The sequence below is a fragment of the Bombyx mandarina genome, chromosome 06, assembly GCF_030267445.1.
Source record: "Bombyx mandarina strain Sakado chromosome 06, ASM3026744v2".
Lineage (NCBI taxonomy): Eukaryota > Metazoa > Arthropoda > Insecta > Lepidoptera > Bombycidae > Bombyx > Bombyx mandarina.
The window spans coordinates 2,530,468-2,544,690 of record NC_143213.1 but is presented as its reverse complement, the minus strand read 5'-3'; the positions used below and the strand labels follow the sequence as shown (position 1 = coordinate 2,544,690).

Below are 14,223 nucleotides of genomic sequence, written 5' to 3'. Positions count from 1 at the left end.
AATATAAGTTCTAAGGTCTCAGTATAGTTACAGCGGCTGCCCCACCCTTCAAACCGAAACGCATTACTGCTTCACGGCAGAAATAGGCAGGGCGGTGTACCCACCCGCGCGGACTCACAAGAGGTCCTACCACCAGTAATTACGCAAATTATAATTTTGCGAGTTTGATTTTTATTACACGATGTTATTCCTTCACCGTGGAAGTCAATCGTGAACATTTGTTGAGTCCGTATTTCATTAGAAAAATTGGTACCCGCCTGAGATTCGAACATCGGTGCATCGTTTAACACGAGTGCACCGGACGTCTTATCCGTTAGGCCACGACGACTTAGAATGTGTATCCGCTAGGCCATGTGCTCGTCTGCCTACAAGGGCAATAAAAAAAAAACTTAAACGAACAGCTATACAGTGACATGGTAGGACTATTTTCACTGTTGCATTTGGGTTACCCTATAAATATTAAAAAATAATCATTATGACTAAATATACTATACTTTATGTACTTGTATGTACTTGTATTTACATACGCAACATTTCATTCAAAGAAGTCATTTGTGATGCAATTAAACTTGTCTTGTTGTTTATAATAACAAGGACCATACTAGATATTTTGAAAGCCCTTCACTATTATCTAAATTGTTCAATACTATAGTCAATAATTTACATAATTATGTAAAATAAACAAACTTTAAAAAGCAGCAACTAGTTGTAAAAAAATATTTTTGAAATCGACTAATTTCTAAACCAGCAATGAAAGAATAAATTTATGTTAGTCTATTAAAATTATCGTGATGTTGTTTCACAGCATTAATCTGTTGTGTTTGGATTTTGTCTGTGTGTGAGACAGTGCATTTTAGTATCATTTCGTTTTATTTCGTCAGTGTACAAAGTCCAGTATCTGAAATTACTCATCAACTACTATTTAAATAAATAAGCAAATCACATCACGTATATCAGTAGTGACAATATAGTTTCTTGTTAAATTCAAAAGTTAAGATTTTAATAGTTTTTTTTGAGGACGTAAACCGGGTCTCGAAAGTAAGTCGCAAATTATAACTAATTATAATAAAATATCAAATCTACCTTCGGTGTAAAATAATGCATTTCCACTTTTTAATTCTTTCAAAAGATTACTTCCGTAAAAACGTAACTGTACCGGCTTAACTATTACCGTCGAAGTAGGTAGGTCCGGTCCGCCTTTGATTTTACTTTTTGTACAACCAGGTATGTACAGTGCCTGCAGAGAAATTTCTAGATTGACCCTATGTAAACAATTTTGAAATACCCTCTTTTATATTTTATTAAAAACTAAAAATAATGTGTACTGTAAAACTACAATTAAAAACAGAAATTGTGAAAACATAATTATGATGAAAATTGTAAAATATAAAAATGCTTCTCTTTTTTTTTAGTTTCAGAACAGAATGTCTGGTTCTATTCGTCTTCATTATCAGAGCGAAGTATTTGCTTCAATTAGAATTGAAAACTTTACTTTATATTTTAAACCTCTAAAATACTCCTACCTACACATTTGTATATTTGCACATAACTACTAGGAAGTTAAAAAAGAAAAGAAAATATTTGACAATTTAGTAAAATTGTTACCTTTTACAGCATTTCATTCTAACAATAACGATAAACACGATCAGCAATTATAAATTAGATTTTTTTTATTTCATTAAGATGGCGACAGAAGTAAGCTCAGCTCCCACAACATTGCCACAGCTCCAATCTGTGCAGAAGGCAATGGCTATCCCTACCGTTGAAGCTGCTGTTGGGCAGGTCGGAGCAATTTATTCAAAAGTCAAAGGTTTGTCAAACTCTGTTTAAGAAAAACGGGAGAGCTTCTTTGCATCAATTAGACCCGTTGCTGCATGTAAAAGCATCTGTCAATAGAAAAACGAAAGTACCTAGCTATGAAGAAATAGAAATTCTTGATAAAAATATTTATGAAGTCCATAAAAGTCAATGTTTAAAATAATTTGTTGTATTAAATTATACTTATAGCATCATTAATAAATTATAATAATAACATTTTAATGTGATCGCAAATTAGTATTTACTTAAAAGCAAAATATTTTGTTATTTAAAATTTTTGTTTTACGCAGTACTCCTTCCTGTCTCTTGTCTCTACTCATGATTTTGTCTGAATACCAGTCACATAAAGTATATAATATATATTTTACACAAACTTTAGCTTTATCTGGTATCTATTTGAAACATTTTATTTTAGAAAAATTCCAACTACCCACCATCTCAATATTAACATCAGAAGGCAATGACTCGAAACTTGATGTATTATAAGAAAACATATTAATAGACATTGTAAAAATACTTCAATTATTTACGACGATTGATAACTAATCAATAATAAAGAACAAAATGAAATGTTCAGAAGAATTCAGTTCCTTTAGATTTTTCCATTATTAAAAAACACAGATACAAGAGTGTCTGTAAAGTGTAATAAAATAAATCATTGTAGTTTTTTTTATCTGAAGGAGCATTAATTAAACAATATGGTAACCTGCATATGAAATATAAGTCAAGGGATCTTTGTAATGAATAAAATGATGGGGCCTAGTTATATCATGTTTTGTTTTCATTCATTAGATCAGCTTATAAGCAGGTAAAATTTTTAATAGTTAATAACCTTGAATATGTGTGGTCACGTTTGCAACATTCACATTAAAAATGTAGGTATTGAACAACCTGATCTCCTTTAAACTATTTGTTCTTCTGTCTGCCTATGTAAGCTAATAAGAAACTTAAGAATGTAATTAATCCTAGGTGCCCACTCACTTCTCGAATGGGCTCTATCGACTGCTGAAGCTGGAGTAGTTCTTGCTGCAACTACTGCCGCGCCGTATGTGTCAGCTCCTCTTGCTGTCGGCGACGCCAAGGTTGCTGCAGCCATTGATCATCTCGAACGCAGAGTGCCACTTGTCACGGAACAACCTAAAGTCATAGTGGAGACTACCAAACAAGCTGTGCTATCGAAAATCTCCCCTCACGTGAACAAGGTAAGTTATTTTATTCCAGGGCGAGGCCTATTTTTGAAGAGCTTACAGGTTCGTAGGACTTTGAATTAATTTCTTAATTGACGATCTGTTGTCAGTTACTTGTTCGCTACTACAGACTGAAAAATATTTCATTGGCAATATTAGAAGTGTCTAAAGCAACAAGATATATAAACGTTTTTAACTTAAAACATTTAAAATTTATATATCATGTTCTAAACCAAAGAATGAATTGGGGATTTTATGAGACTATAGATTATTATTTTTAAGGAAAATTCATAGGTCCATAGATTTCATTTAATCCAACAAAATGTTATTAAATTATTCATGCAATCATTATACATATTTTACATTTCATTATATTTATTTTTTCATTAAATTTAGGCAGTGACTTGTCTGTGCTCCTGTCATTGCCGATGTCTACATGCTCGTGGATTGTGCATATTTACAAGGGAAAAAAAAAAGCTAATTTGGCTATATGATTAACATATTACCAACGTTGCATTCACAATCTGGTGTAGAAAAATTGTTGTATTTTCAGTTATAATGCCCTATTATGAAATATGTTGTAAAAATTTGTCGGTGACTGATCAGCTATTTTTCGGGTAGATACCATTGTTATGCTTATTTCTGCCGCCAATCTATCACCTGTTCTACTGTGAAAACTGGTACAGGCGATATAAAATACAATCGCCCATGTCTTCTTCATGTCTTCAAGTTTGGTGGCCGTATTCACCTTGTGATTTCTATATGCTGTGGTGACCACTGCACGCCAATTCGGCCGTGGCCTCTTTCACCGATCTAAGCAATACAAAATCAGTGATTTCCAAAACCAACATACAATTCGAACATCCATGGAGCTCATACCAGCCAAGACCGTATCGTGAACATCTTTTATATTATGTTTAACAATTACTAGTTATGCATCGCCTCTGTAACAATAGAGAATTCTCCTCCAATCGTGCTCCTCACGTCTTCCATCCATAATTTTCGGCCTCACGATTTTGTGCCTTAATAGAGAATAAAAAGAATCACTTTCAATATAACTATGTTTGTAATGTAGTCTAAAGGTTAAGACGTCCGGTGCATTCGTATCTAGCGATGCAACGGTATTAATACAATATGTACTTAACAAATGTTCACGATTGACTTCCACAGTGAAGGAATAACATTGTGTAATAAAAACCCGCAAAGTTATAATTTGCGTAATTACTGGTGGTAGGACCTTTTGTGAGTCCGCACGGATAGGTACCACCACCCTGTCTATTTCTGCCGTGAAGCAGTAATGCGTTTCGTTTTAAAGGGTGGGGCAGCCGTTGTAACCATACTGAAACCTTAGAACTTATATCTCAAGGTGGGTGGCACATTTACGTTGTAGATGTCTATGGGCTCCATTAACCACTTAACACCAGGTGGCCAGGTGTGAGCTCGTCCACCCAACTAAGCAATAAAAAAAGTGCATTACTGGGTTCAGAAAAAGCAATCTCTTATCAGCTCCTCGGTGGCGAAGCTGCCGCCTGTCCATTGAGTTCTGAAGTCTTAATTGCAAGAGCCTATTAAAAAAAACTGCATTTTAGTTTTCATTTAGTTTTGTTTTCGCAATTTAGACTTATTTCGTATTCAATTAAGGGTTATTCGATAATGATGGTTCGAACTACATACGCGGTGACCGTGTGATCATTCGAAACCGGATTCTCTCGTTATCTGGTGTCACATGTTCCGTAGGATATCCGTGAATAAATAAACATTCAGTTCATAAATACATTCCTTGTGAATCAACTTTAGGTAATTGAACAGATCCGGCCCTATTATGTCTGTTATGCCGGATTATGTCTATATATCTCGGTTATGTGATTTATGTATTATTTATTTATCTTTGGATAACTGTTTTAACTTCTCTAAAATAACCTCGACCTAGATAGAATTGCTGGTTTTTTGAAATTTGAAGCGAGTTTTCGTGTTAAATTTTAATTTTAAGTTGTCCCTATAAATGATTTCTTTAGATTATCAATTCTTAAGTTTGCCTTTATTATTTTAGACGCCCTGGTTGTTGACACACTCACTTCGATGTTACATCTTCAATCAGTGCTTAGTGCGAGTTTCTTAACTTTTCGATCGTGTAAAAGTTAACTCAAATTTGTATGCAGTTGGAATAGCGTCCCTACGGAAGCTGTTCCAAAAGTTGCACTAAGCACAGAGGTACATAAAGTACATATCTTTAACACAAGCTTTAGTTTTATCTGGAAATTATTGAAACATGTTATTTTATAAAAAAATCATCTACCCACCCATCTTGATATTAATATCGTTTCATTTGATTAAATTACTATCATGTAATAATGCCAACAGGCGTTATCGTCGGTACTTTTTCTCTTATATCTGGGTTCAATTTGTTGAACTGGTTAATGATTGTACCCCGGGACTTGGTTTGATTGTTAAAGATATTTAGTATTCCCGGTGTACTACCTTATTATTTTCGCTGCGCATGCGTAAGTTTTTAGCATAAGACACAGTAATAGGTTGTGACGCCAGGGCTGTGGGAAGTGTATTATTATCATTTACCTGCTGAAATAAACCATTATTGGTTACTACGAAATAATTTGCAAAATGCCGCTAAACAATTTAAATAGAATGAATGATACGCCACCAGTCGCAAAATTTTAAAACGCATGTTCAATTTACGAAGAGCTTTAAGGATAAGTAGAAAATGTTTTTCAACTCATCATCACCCCACGCGGTGCATTGCAGCATATAGCATTGCTACAAGAGAGAAAGAGATAGCATAATGTTACCAACCTGTCCGGGGTGAATGAATTAATAATGATACTAATGAAAGCCCTTCGACCAATTCAATAATAACTTTCTAAGTTCACAAGTTAGCGCGTCAAACATAAAAGTATATTTCGAATGTTACTTTACGTAATAAACTCATTTAATTTTATGAATTTAAATTAATAGCGTTTCCTCTTGTGATATATAATAAAACGGAAAAAATATACCGTTTACATAACCGTATATCACGTAATACATAATTGAAATAAGTACATAATAGCCACGGAAAAAGATAAGTGAAAGTTTGTACTAGATTGGTCTCAATGTGTGTCTATGTAACGATGTGTAGATAAAGACATAAGTGGAATAACGCTTTTGTGTAACTCAATGATATCACGCGTTATGTCGCAGGTTGAAGGTTAAGGCGCGTAAAATATTTTTCTAATATTCTGTCTGATACTGCGCGCGCAACGGGAACAATAATATTCGGTATTTTGCATTCCATTTGCCTGCGCGGTTTTGAATAATAAAAACCTAACTATAATTAGGTTCGCATTTTTTCCCCTACCTAATCGTTGGTAGCCTAAGGGGTTATTCCAATTACGCGCGTTCCGGTAGGTGAGCTCACGGGCTCAACCTGAGAGAATTGCTAACACTATATCACGTGTTATGTCGCAGGTTGAAGAAGGTTAAGGCGCGTAAAATATTTTTCTAATATTCTGTCTGATACTGCGCGCGCAACGGGAACAATAATATTCGGTATTTTGCATTCCATTTGCCTTCGCAGCTTTGGATAATAAAAACCTAACTATAATTAGGTTTCGCATTTTTTCCCCTACCTAATCATTCGTAGCCTAAGGGGTTATTCCAATTACGCGCGTTCCGGTAGGTGAGCTCACGGGCTCAACCTGAGAGAATTGCTAACACTATATTATCACGTGTTATGTCGCAGGTTGAAGGTTAAGGCGCGTAAAGTATTTTTCTAATATTCTGTCCGATACTGCGCGGGCAATAGGAACAATAATACTCGGTATTTTTATTCCATTTGCCTGTGCAGTTTTGAATAATAAAAACCTAACTATAATTTAATATGCAATTTCGAAAAGGGCACATGTCGCATATTTTGTCAAATACGTTTTTTCATATACATGTAGTTTTGAGGCTTACCCATTTTTCAGTAATTTCCAGTAATTTTCAATTGCTAATTAACACTAAAATATATCGCAAAAGTTAATATTTTAAATTTCACACTGCTTTAGAAAATAATCAGTTTTTTTCATTTCCTTAACATTTTACATTTACAAAGATGTGCCCTTTTTGAAATTGCATATTCAATTAGGTTTCGCATTTTTTTCCCTACCTAATCGTTGATAGCCTAAGGGGCTATTCCAAATACGCGTAGCCTTAGGGGTTATTCCAAATACGCGCGTTCCGGTGGGTCTCACGGGCTCAACCTGAGAGAATTGCTAACACTAGCCCTATCAAGAGCAGTGCTTCGCTGAATCTACTACCGGATCGGAATAGTGACTCACTGAAAAGATCCGGCTAGAAAATCATTGGGTACGACGCACGTATGACATGTTTTCATAACGATACGTTTTAATCAGACATGATGAAATATTCGTATTTAAGGGCCACGCAATTGAAAAGTAGCTTAGCGCCGAAATTACGATAAGGACGACTTAGGAGACGATAAGGAGACTTATCAAATTTAGTAATTTTATTCGTCGTGACAATGTTTAACTGATAAGAAAAATCCTTGGCACGATAAGACGTAGTGTCTTTGAACGCTGAGCCGGATCGTTGTGTTTTTTTCACGCGTTTCATTATATATGAAGCATGACTTCGTGCAATGACCCCTGTACAAAGTTAATGCAATTAATTTTACCCTAGAATTTTTTTTTAAATTTTTTTTTATTGCCTTTGTAGGCAGACGAGCATACGGCCCACCTGATGGTGAGTGGTTACCGTCGCCCATGGACTTCAGCAATGCCAAGGGCAGAGCCAAGCCGCTGCCTACCGCTAAAAACAACTATTTTATTTATTGTGTACCAACATGCTATAATATATTAGCACAAAAGATTTCAAGTAGCATAATATACATAATAATATTATGTACATTGATCTGACAATAAATGCTAACACAATTACAGGTACCTTCAGCATGCCATGGTAAAACAAATGGTTCATTGTATGGTTCTAGAAAAAAATATATAATAAGATAATTTAACATTATTACACCTTACTACATTTAGAATATTATGTAAATAGCGCCACCCTTATTTAATCTCTTGATTGTCGTAAATTACGAATAGGTTTTTTTAAGGAAACGCATATTTCTTTTGATTGAGTGAATGTTAATAAATAATAATAATAATAAATATAAAAATAAATATTTACTAACAATCATGCCACGTTAACTGGTCCCGTGATAAGTTCGTAAAGAACTTGTGTTACAGGTACCAGATAACGGAAATAAATGTAAGATTTTTATTATACACATACATATATTTAATATACAACCATAACCCTGGAAAATACATTTATATTTATCATATTAATATCTTCCCTTGGCGGGATTCGAACCCGCGACCCCCTTGTGTAGTGACCATGTCACTTACCACTACACCAGACGGCCGTTAAATGTTATATGTTATATGTGCGATTGGAATTTCAACATCATGCCTGATAGTCATGGTCTCCACCATGCGTCATACATAGTGGAGACAAAAGAGAAGACTCCAGAAACTATGTCCGGTATATATACATTGTGTTGTCTTATTGCTCAGAGGCTTAACACGATGAACTCAAACCGTAATTTAAACTAAAACGTTAATTCAACTTTTTTTTTAATTATAATTATGTTTTAAATTATTTAAATATAGCTACGTTGAATTGTTATCGTAATTTCAGAATGTGCTGGAAACTTTGATAATGCGTATAATTTTTTTATTATTATCATCGAATTCAGCCAGCTTGATAATGATTCAGACTAATGATATATTCTATTTTATTTTTCTAAATGATAAACAAATAATTTACTTAGTATTTATTCTAAAATGAGTCTTCGAAAATATAAATGGAATATATTACTTTCACGGATGAGAGACGGGTAGATAGTCTAGGACAGTGGCTCTCAACCGCGGCTATACGACACCATGGTGTGTCGCAAGATTTTTACAATCACAATATTTTTATCTAAGACTAGCGACCCGCCCTCGCTTCGCTTCGGAAATATTAAAACACACATGAAACCAAAAAAATAAAAAAATATGACTGAATGAAAAATATGATAAAAAAAAATGAAAAAAAGTAGCCTATGTTCATCAGGGACAATGTCGGCTTCTAATGGAAAAATAATTTTTCAAACCGGTCCAGTAGTTTCGGAGCCTATTCGAAACAAACAAACAAACAAATCTTTTCTCTTTATAATATTAGTATAGATGACCCGGGGCAGTTATATCTGCACCCAAACATGGGAGTTGAATGTAGTAATCTGTGTAGCTGTCTACATGATTTAGAGAAATATCACAATAATTGACAAGGTCCGCCCCGCCTATTTCTACCGTGAAGCATTAAGGGTGGGGCAGCCGCTGTAACTATACTGAGACCTTATAAATTATATCTCAAGGGGGGTGGCGCATTTACGTTGTAAATGTCCATGGGCTAAGCAATAAAAAAAAAGTCGCTTAGCCAAGAACACTGCGCGAGTCAAATTGACTTAAAAACTAAGTGACTAAGCAGAAAAAAAATATCGTTTATGATTCTGTTTATATTAGTATGATGCTTCCTCATATATCTGAAGAAACTCTTGAAGAATTTTAGAATATTGTTTAAAAATTTGACGCGAAGCGACTAGTTCGATAAAGTTGGGGTGCTATGATAAAATGTTCCTTATTTAATGAATGTAAAAGTCTGTCGTAGTCGTGGCCTAAAGGAAAAGACGTCCGGTGCATTTGTGTCTAGCTATGCACCGGTGTTCGAATCCCGCAGGCAAGTACAATTTTTTCTAATGAAATACGTACTTAATAAATATTCACGATTGACTTCCACGATGAAGGAATAACATCGTATAATAAAAATCAAAACCGCAAAATTATAATTTGCGTAATTACTGGTGCTAGGGTAGGTATCACCTACCCTGCCTATTTCTGTCGTGAAGCAGTAATGCGTTTCAGTTTGAAGGGCGGGGCAGCCGTTGTACTACACTAATACCTTAGAAGTCATATCTCAAGGTAGGTGGCGGCATTTACGTTATAGATGTCTATGGGCTCTGGTAAAACATCAGGTGGGCCGTCTACCCAACTATGCAATAAAAAACTGCAGGTTGGATCAGTTCATAAAATAGAAGAATAATTTGTTTCTTTATATCGAGCAGGTGTACGGAGCCCGCGCGGTCGCTGAGCAACGGGTCAAGTCTTTGAAGGAGCTCTCGTGGGCCAAAGCGAATGCGCTGCTCTCCACCGCATACGGGCAGAAGGCGATGCACGGGGTGGACTACGGAGCTACCTATGCTATGCAGCTTTTGGACCACTATCTACCGCCAGTTGGCGCTCAGGAGGAACCAGGATGTAAGCCCCTATAGCTGATTTCAATACATTTAGCAGTTTTTTTAGCAATACTTCTTCGAAGCTTTAAAGCGAACCTCTCATATTTGTCCAGCCCAGTCCAGTCCAATCGGCCCAGCTAATGTTAAGGCTTCTATTGTTGCATCAATGAGAAGGTCTTATATATCCTATAAATCGGATAGCAAGACCATTGCGCGCTTATCTGCGTACAATATACAAACTCACAGAGTTTCTCGCCGGCGCTTCTCAGTGGGTCGCGATTCCGATCCCCCGCGGTAAATTCAGCGAAGCATCGCTCTTGCTAGGAGTGGTGTTAGGAAAGTCACTAGGGGTGAACCCTGCGACGTCACCCACCAGTCAAGGTGAAGCTAGAATAGCCCATCTAGGTGGCTGGCTGATAGATAGGCTAAAATATACAAACAATATTTACTTCTTTTTTCCCTACCTATGCTGATAGCCTTGAGAAGCTATTTCAGCTTCGCCTTGACGTGTAGGTGAGCTCACGAGGCTTAAACCGGGAGTGTTGCTAACACTAGCCCTAGCAAGTGCAGTGCTTCGCAGAATCTACCACCGAATCGTAAACGCGACCCACTGGGAAGATCCGACGAGAAACTTAGTGGGCTGTGTCTGTGGGTTAATTTACTCGTCGAGCCCTTCGTCGTAAGCGAGGGGTTCGGCGAGGACGATGACCGGAATATATACTGTGTTGCGCACAAGCGCAGCGTTAGGCGTCCCCCTGTCCTATTGGACCGATGACTTGCGGTGATATACTGGAGGAGATTGGATATGGAAAGCAGAGAATCGTTCATTGTGGCGGACTAGAGGTCTACATCCAGCAGTGGAGAGATACAGGATGATTTACTGTGTAACTCTAATGATATTACACTCTTAGAAATTTGATCGGACTCTCATATCAGTCCATCCTATAATTATGACCTGAAGTTGATATCACTTAAATTCATTCTGCCTATTTCGCAGCGACGGGTCATGGAGGTTCATGTATGTCTAAGGAATTAAATGTATTCACTTTTTTTTTTATTGCTTAGATGGTTGGACGAACTCACAGCCCACCTGGTGTTAAATGGTTACTGGAGCCCATAGACATTTACAACGTAAATGCGCTACCCCCACCCTTCAAACCGAAACGCATTATTGCTTCACGGCAGAAATAGGCGTGGTGGTGGTACCTACCCGTGCGGACTCACAAGAGGTCTTACCACTAGTAATTAGGCCAGTATTTAGGCCCGAGGATAAAGAATGTTAAAGTATTTCGATTGGTTCTTCTAGCCGAGATAACGCCAGCCAGCAACGACCCCGCTCTCCACACTGTTCAGACCGTGGGAAGGCTCAGCTCGGTGGCGGCGCGCCGGGTCTGGGCCAACCTCGCCTACAAGATCAACGAACTCAGAAACTCGGGTTTGTATCGTCCAGCGGCTTCGTCGCGTGATTTTAGGATAGAATCAAATTTTATTAAGCAATAATTGACTTTTCGAAATGCTTTCATTATTAGCCTAGGTATGTTAACGTATTTTTTTATTTATTGCTCAGGTGAATGGACGAGCTCACGGCCCACCCGATGTTAAGTGGTTACCGGAGTTTATAGACATGTACAAATGCAGCCAACTACATTCAGATATGAGTTCTAAGGTCTCAGTTTTAACAGTACAACGGCCGCCCCAGCCTTCAAACCAAAACGCATTACTGCTTCACGGCAGGAATAGGCAGGGTGGTGGTACCTACCCGTGCGGACTCACAAGAGCTCCTACCACGAGTAATATATGTAGATTGACGTTATCATGTTAACGTATGTATGTTGAACGACATTGTCACTGACTTTGAGACGTCCAATTAACTTGATAATTTGCACACGCATTAAGGATCGATTAGATTAGGCAATAATTTTATTACTTCGCTATAATATTTCCGATAGGCAACGGCTTGGCTCTGCCCCTGGCATTGCTGAAGTCCATGGGCGACGGTAACCACTCACCATCAGGTGGGCCGTATACCCATCTGACTTCCAGGGCAATAAAATATATATTACCTGAACAGTATCACGACGAAAAAATTTTTTTTATTTAAATTGGGGTTCGGTTTGCTATTAAATCTACATATCGACGCTTGAAAGGCAAACATGACTAAGCGACAATGCGTGAACTGTACAGTAGACTAAAGTTGAAATACCTGAAAAAAATTCTATTTTAACGAATCTAGCTGTAGGATTGAAATGATTTAAATAGACCTAGAAATAATTTTTTTGCGCAAATATGGTTATTGCCTATCACTTATGTACAAAGCAGTTATTGTCGCTTAGTCACGTTTGCCTTTCTAGCGTCGATATTATTTACGGCGATGGTTAATTAAACGAGCGCCCAAATTTGCTCGCGAGATTTACGTTTAAGCTGTTATTCCCCAATCGCATAAACAATACCGCCTATTTCTGCCGTGAAGCAGTAATGCATTTCGATTTGAAGGGTGGAGCAGCCGTTGTAACTATACTTGAGACCTTAGAACTTATATCTCAAGGTGGGTGGCGCATTTACGTTGTAGGTGTCTATGGGCTCCAGTAACCACTTAACACCAGGTGGGCTGTGAGCTCGTCCAACCATGTAAGCAATAAAAATAAAAGAAACTAATACTTTAAAAAAAAAAACAGGTTTCACTATATTTCGTAACGTGTATTGTTGTTAAACAGGTATAGAGCTGGACGTGCGTCGATACGTAACCGCGTTACTGGCGGCCCTGCATCTCGCCAACGTCACCAGCCTCCAGCAGCAGCAGCAGGCCGACCGGGAGGACCGAGGGGCGCAGAGGAAGGCGGAACCCTCCCGCCCCTCCCCCGAGCACAACAGCCCCCAGCACTCGGCGTCGACCACCTCCAACGAGGTCAAAACGACCCCGGAGTCGAAATCCGTGGATCCTTCTAATTAATAACCTAACACATTATATCGTCTTCTCGCATTAAAACTGTACAATCTCAAAACTTACTAATTTTACAGGAGAGCGTTTTAAAGGTTTAAAACATGTGATATTTTTAATATTAATCATCTTTGTAACATTTATTTTTTATTTTGTACCAGTTACATTTTCTGTATTTTAAAGTAAGATAAAATTATGTATTATATTAATTTTGTTATTAGTAGTCAAAACATAGGTAAACTAAAAAAAAAAAACTAAAACTGAACTACGCTCTTTTGACAACATTTATTAGAAAAATACTGATGATACCAAAAATTTCGAATATTTTTGGAAATTTTACAATTTTAATGCGAAAAGACGGATATGTTTTGTATTAAGTGTCTCGCCACAATGAAGGTATACCTAGTTGTACCAGCATTGTTTTGGCTCTAGCTTGTAAGTTTCTTATCAAAAGACTGTCTTATTGAGTCTTATAAATAATGTTTTTTTTTTCTAATTTAATATATGGCTTTTACTATACGATATTATAATGGATATTTTTGTACGAATTTTCTAATTCAAGTATATTAAAAATTTCTTACAAATGAAACTAGTTTTTTTTTTCAATATTCTTTTTTATTTAAATCGCCTTACACATTACATACATTTGGAGAATAATATTGTTTAGGCCATTCGTTTGTCGTTTGCGAAAATTCGGATATTTCAGATATGATAAATACGATTTGGATAGATAATTTTGTAATACAAGATAATACTGTGTGCATGTTTGATTTACGTATCGTGGTAGGTGTAGGTACTCATGTCTTTTAAAAAAAACAGTTTTAACAATACCTGTTAAGTTTTTCTATCTGAATACCATTAAATGATTAAACCATCAATGCAATAACAGGCACGAACTTCTAACTTAAAATTGACCGGCTTAGAAGACTCAAGGTTGATTTTTTAAG

At 36.7% G+C, this 14,223-nt stretch overlaps 1 protein-coding gene across 2 annotated transcripts; it reads left to right on the top strand.

Moving 5' to 3' along the window:
• Positions 1-788: 788 nt before the first annotated feature.
• Lsd-2 (Lipid storage droplet-2) lies at positions 789-13,865 on the top strand. 2 transcript variants are annotated; one of them, XM_028170418.2, is made up of 6 exons: positions 789-1,038; positions 1,684-1,810; positions 2,788-3,020; positions 10,168-10,360; positions 11,645-11,773; positions 13,053-13,865. In XM_028170418.2, the coding sequence occupies exons 2-6, from the start codon at positions 1,684-1,686 to the stop codon at positions 13,286-13,288; spliced, it is 918 nt and encodes a 305-aa protein (XP_028026219.2). In that variant the 5' UTR covers positions 789-1,038; the 3' UTR covers positions 13,289-13,865. The 2 variants fall into 2 exon arrangements, with proteins under 2 accessions (XP_028026219.2, XP_028026217.2); XM_028170416.2 differs by having other exon boundaries at positions 807-1,038; positions 10,165-10,360.
• The last annotated feature ends 358 nt before the right edge of the window (positions 13,866-14,223 follow it).

What these genes read in the sequence shown, in the direction of transcription:
- Lsd-2 (XM_028170416.2), top strand. Translation starts at nt 1,684, where the DNA reads ATGGCGACAGAAGTAAGCTCAGCTCCCACAACATTGCCACAGCTCCAA. An exon ending in TCTCCCCTCACGTGAACAAG is followed by an intron (nt 3,021 to 10,164) that starts GTAAGTTATTTT and finishes CTTTATATCGAG; the next exon opens with CAGGTGTACGGAGCCCGCGC. An exon ending in CGCTCAGGAGGAACCAGGAT is followed by an intron (nt 10,361 to 11,644) that starts GTAAGCCCCTAT and finishes TGGTTCTTCTAG; the next exon opens with CCGAGATAACGCCAGCCAGC.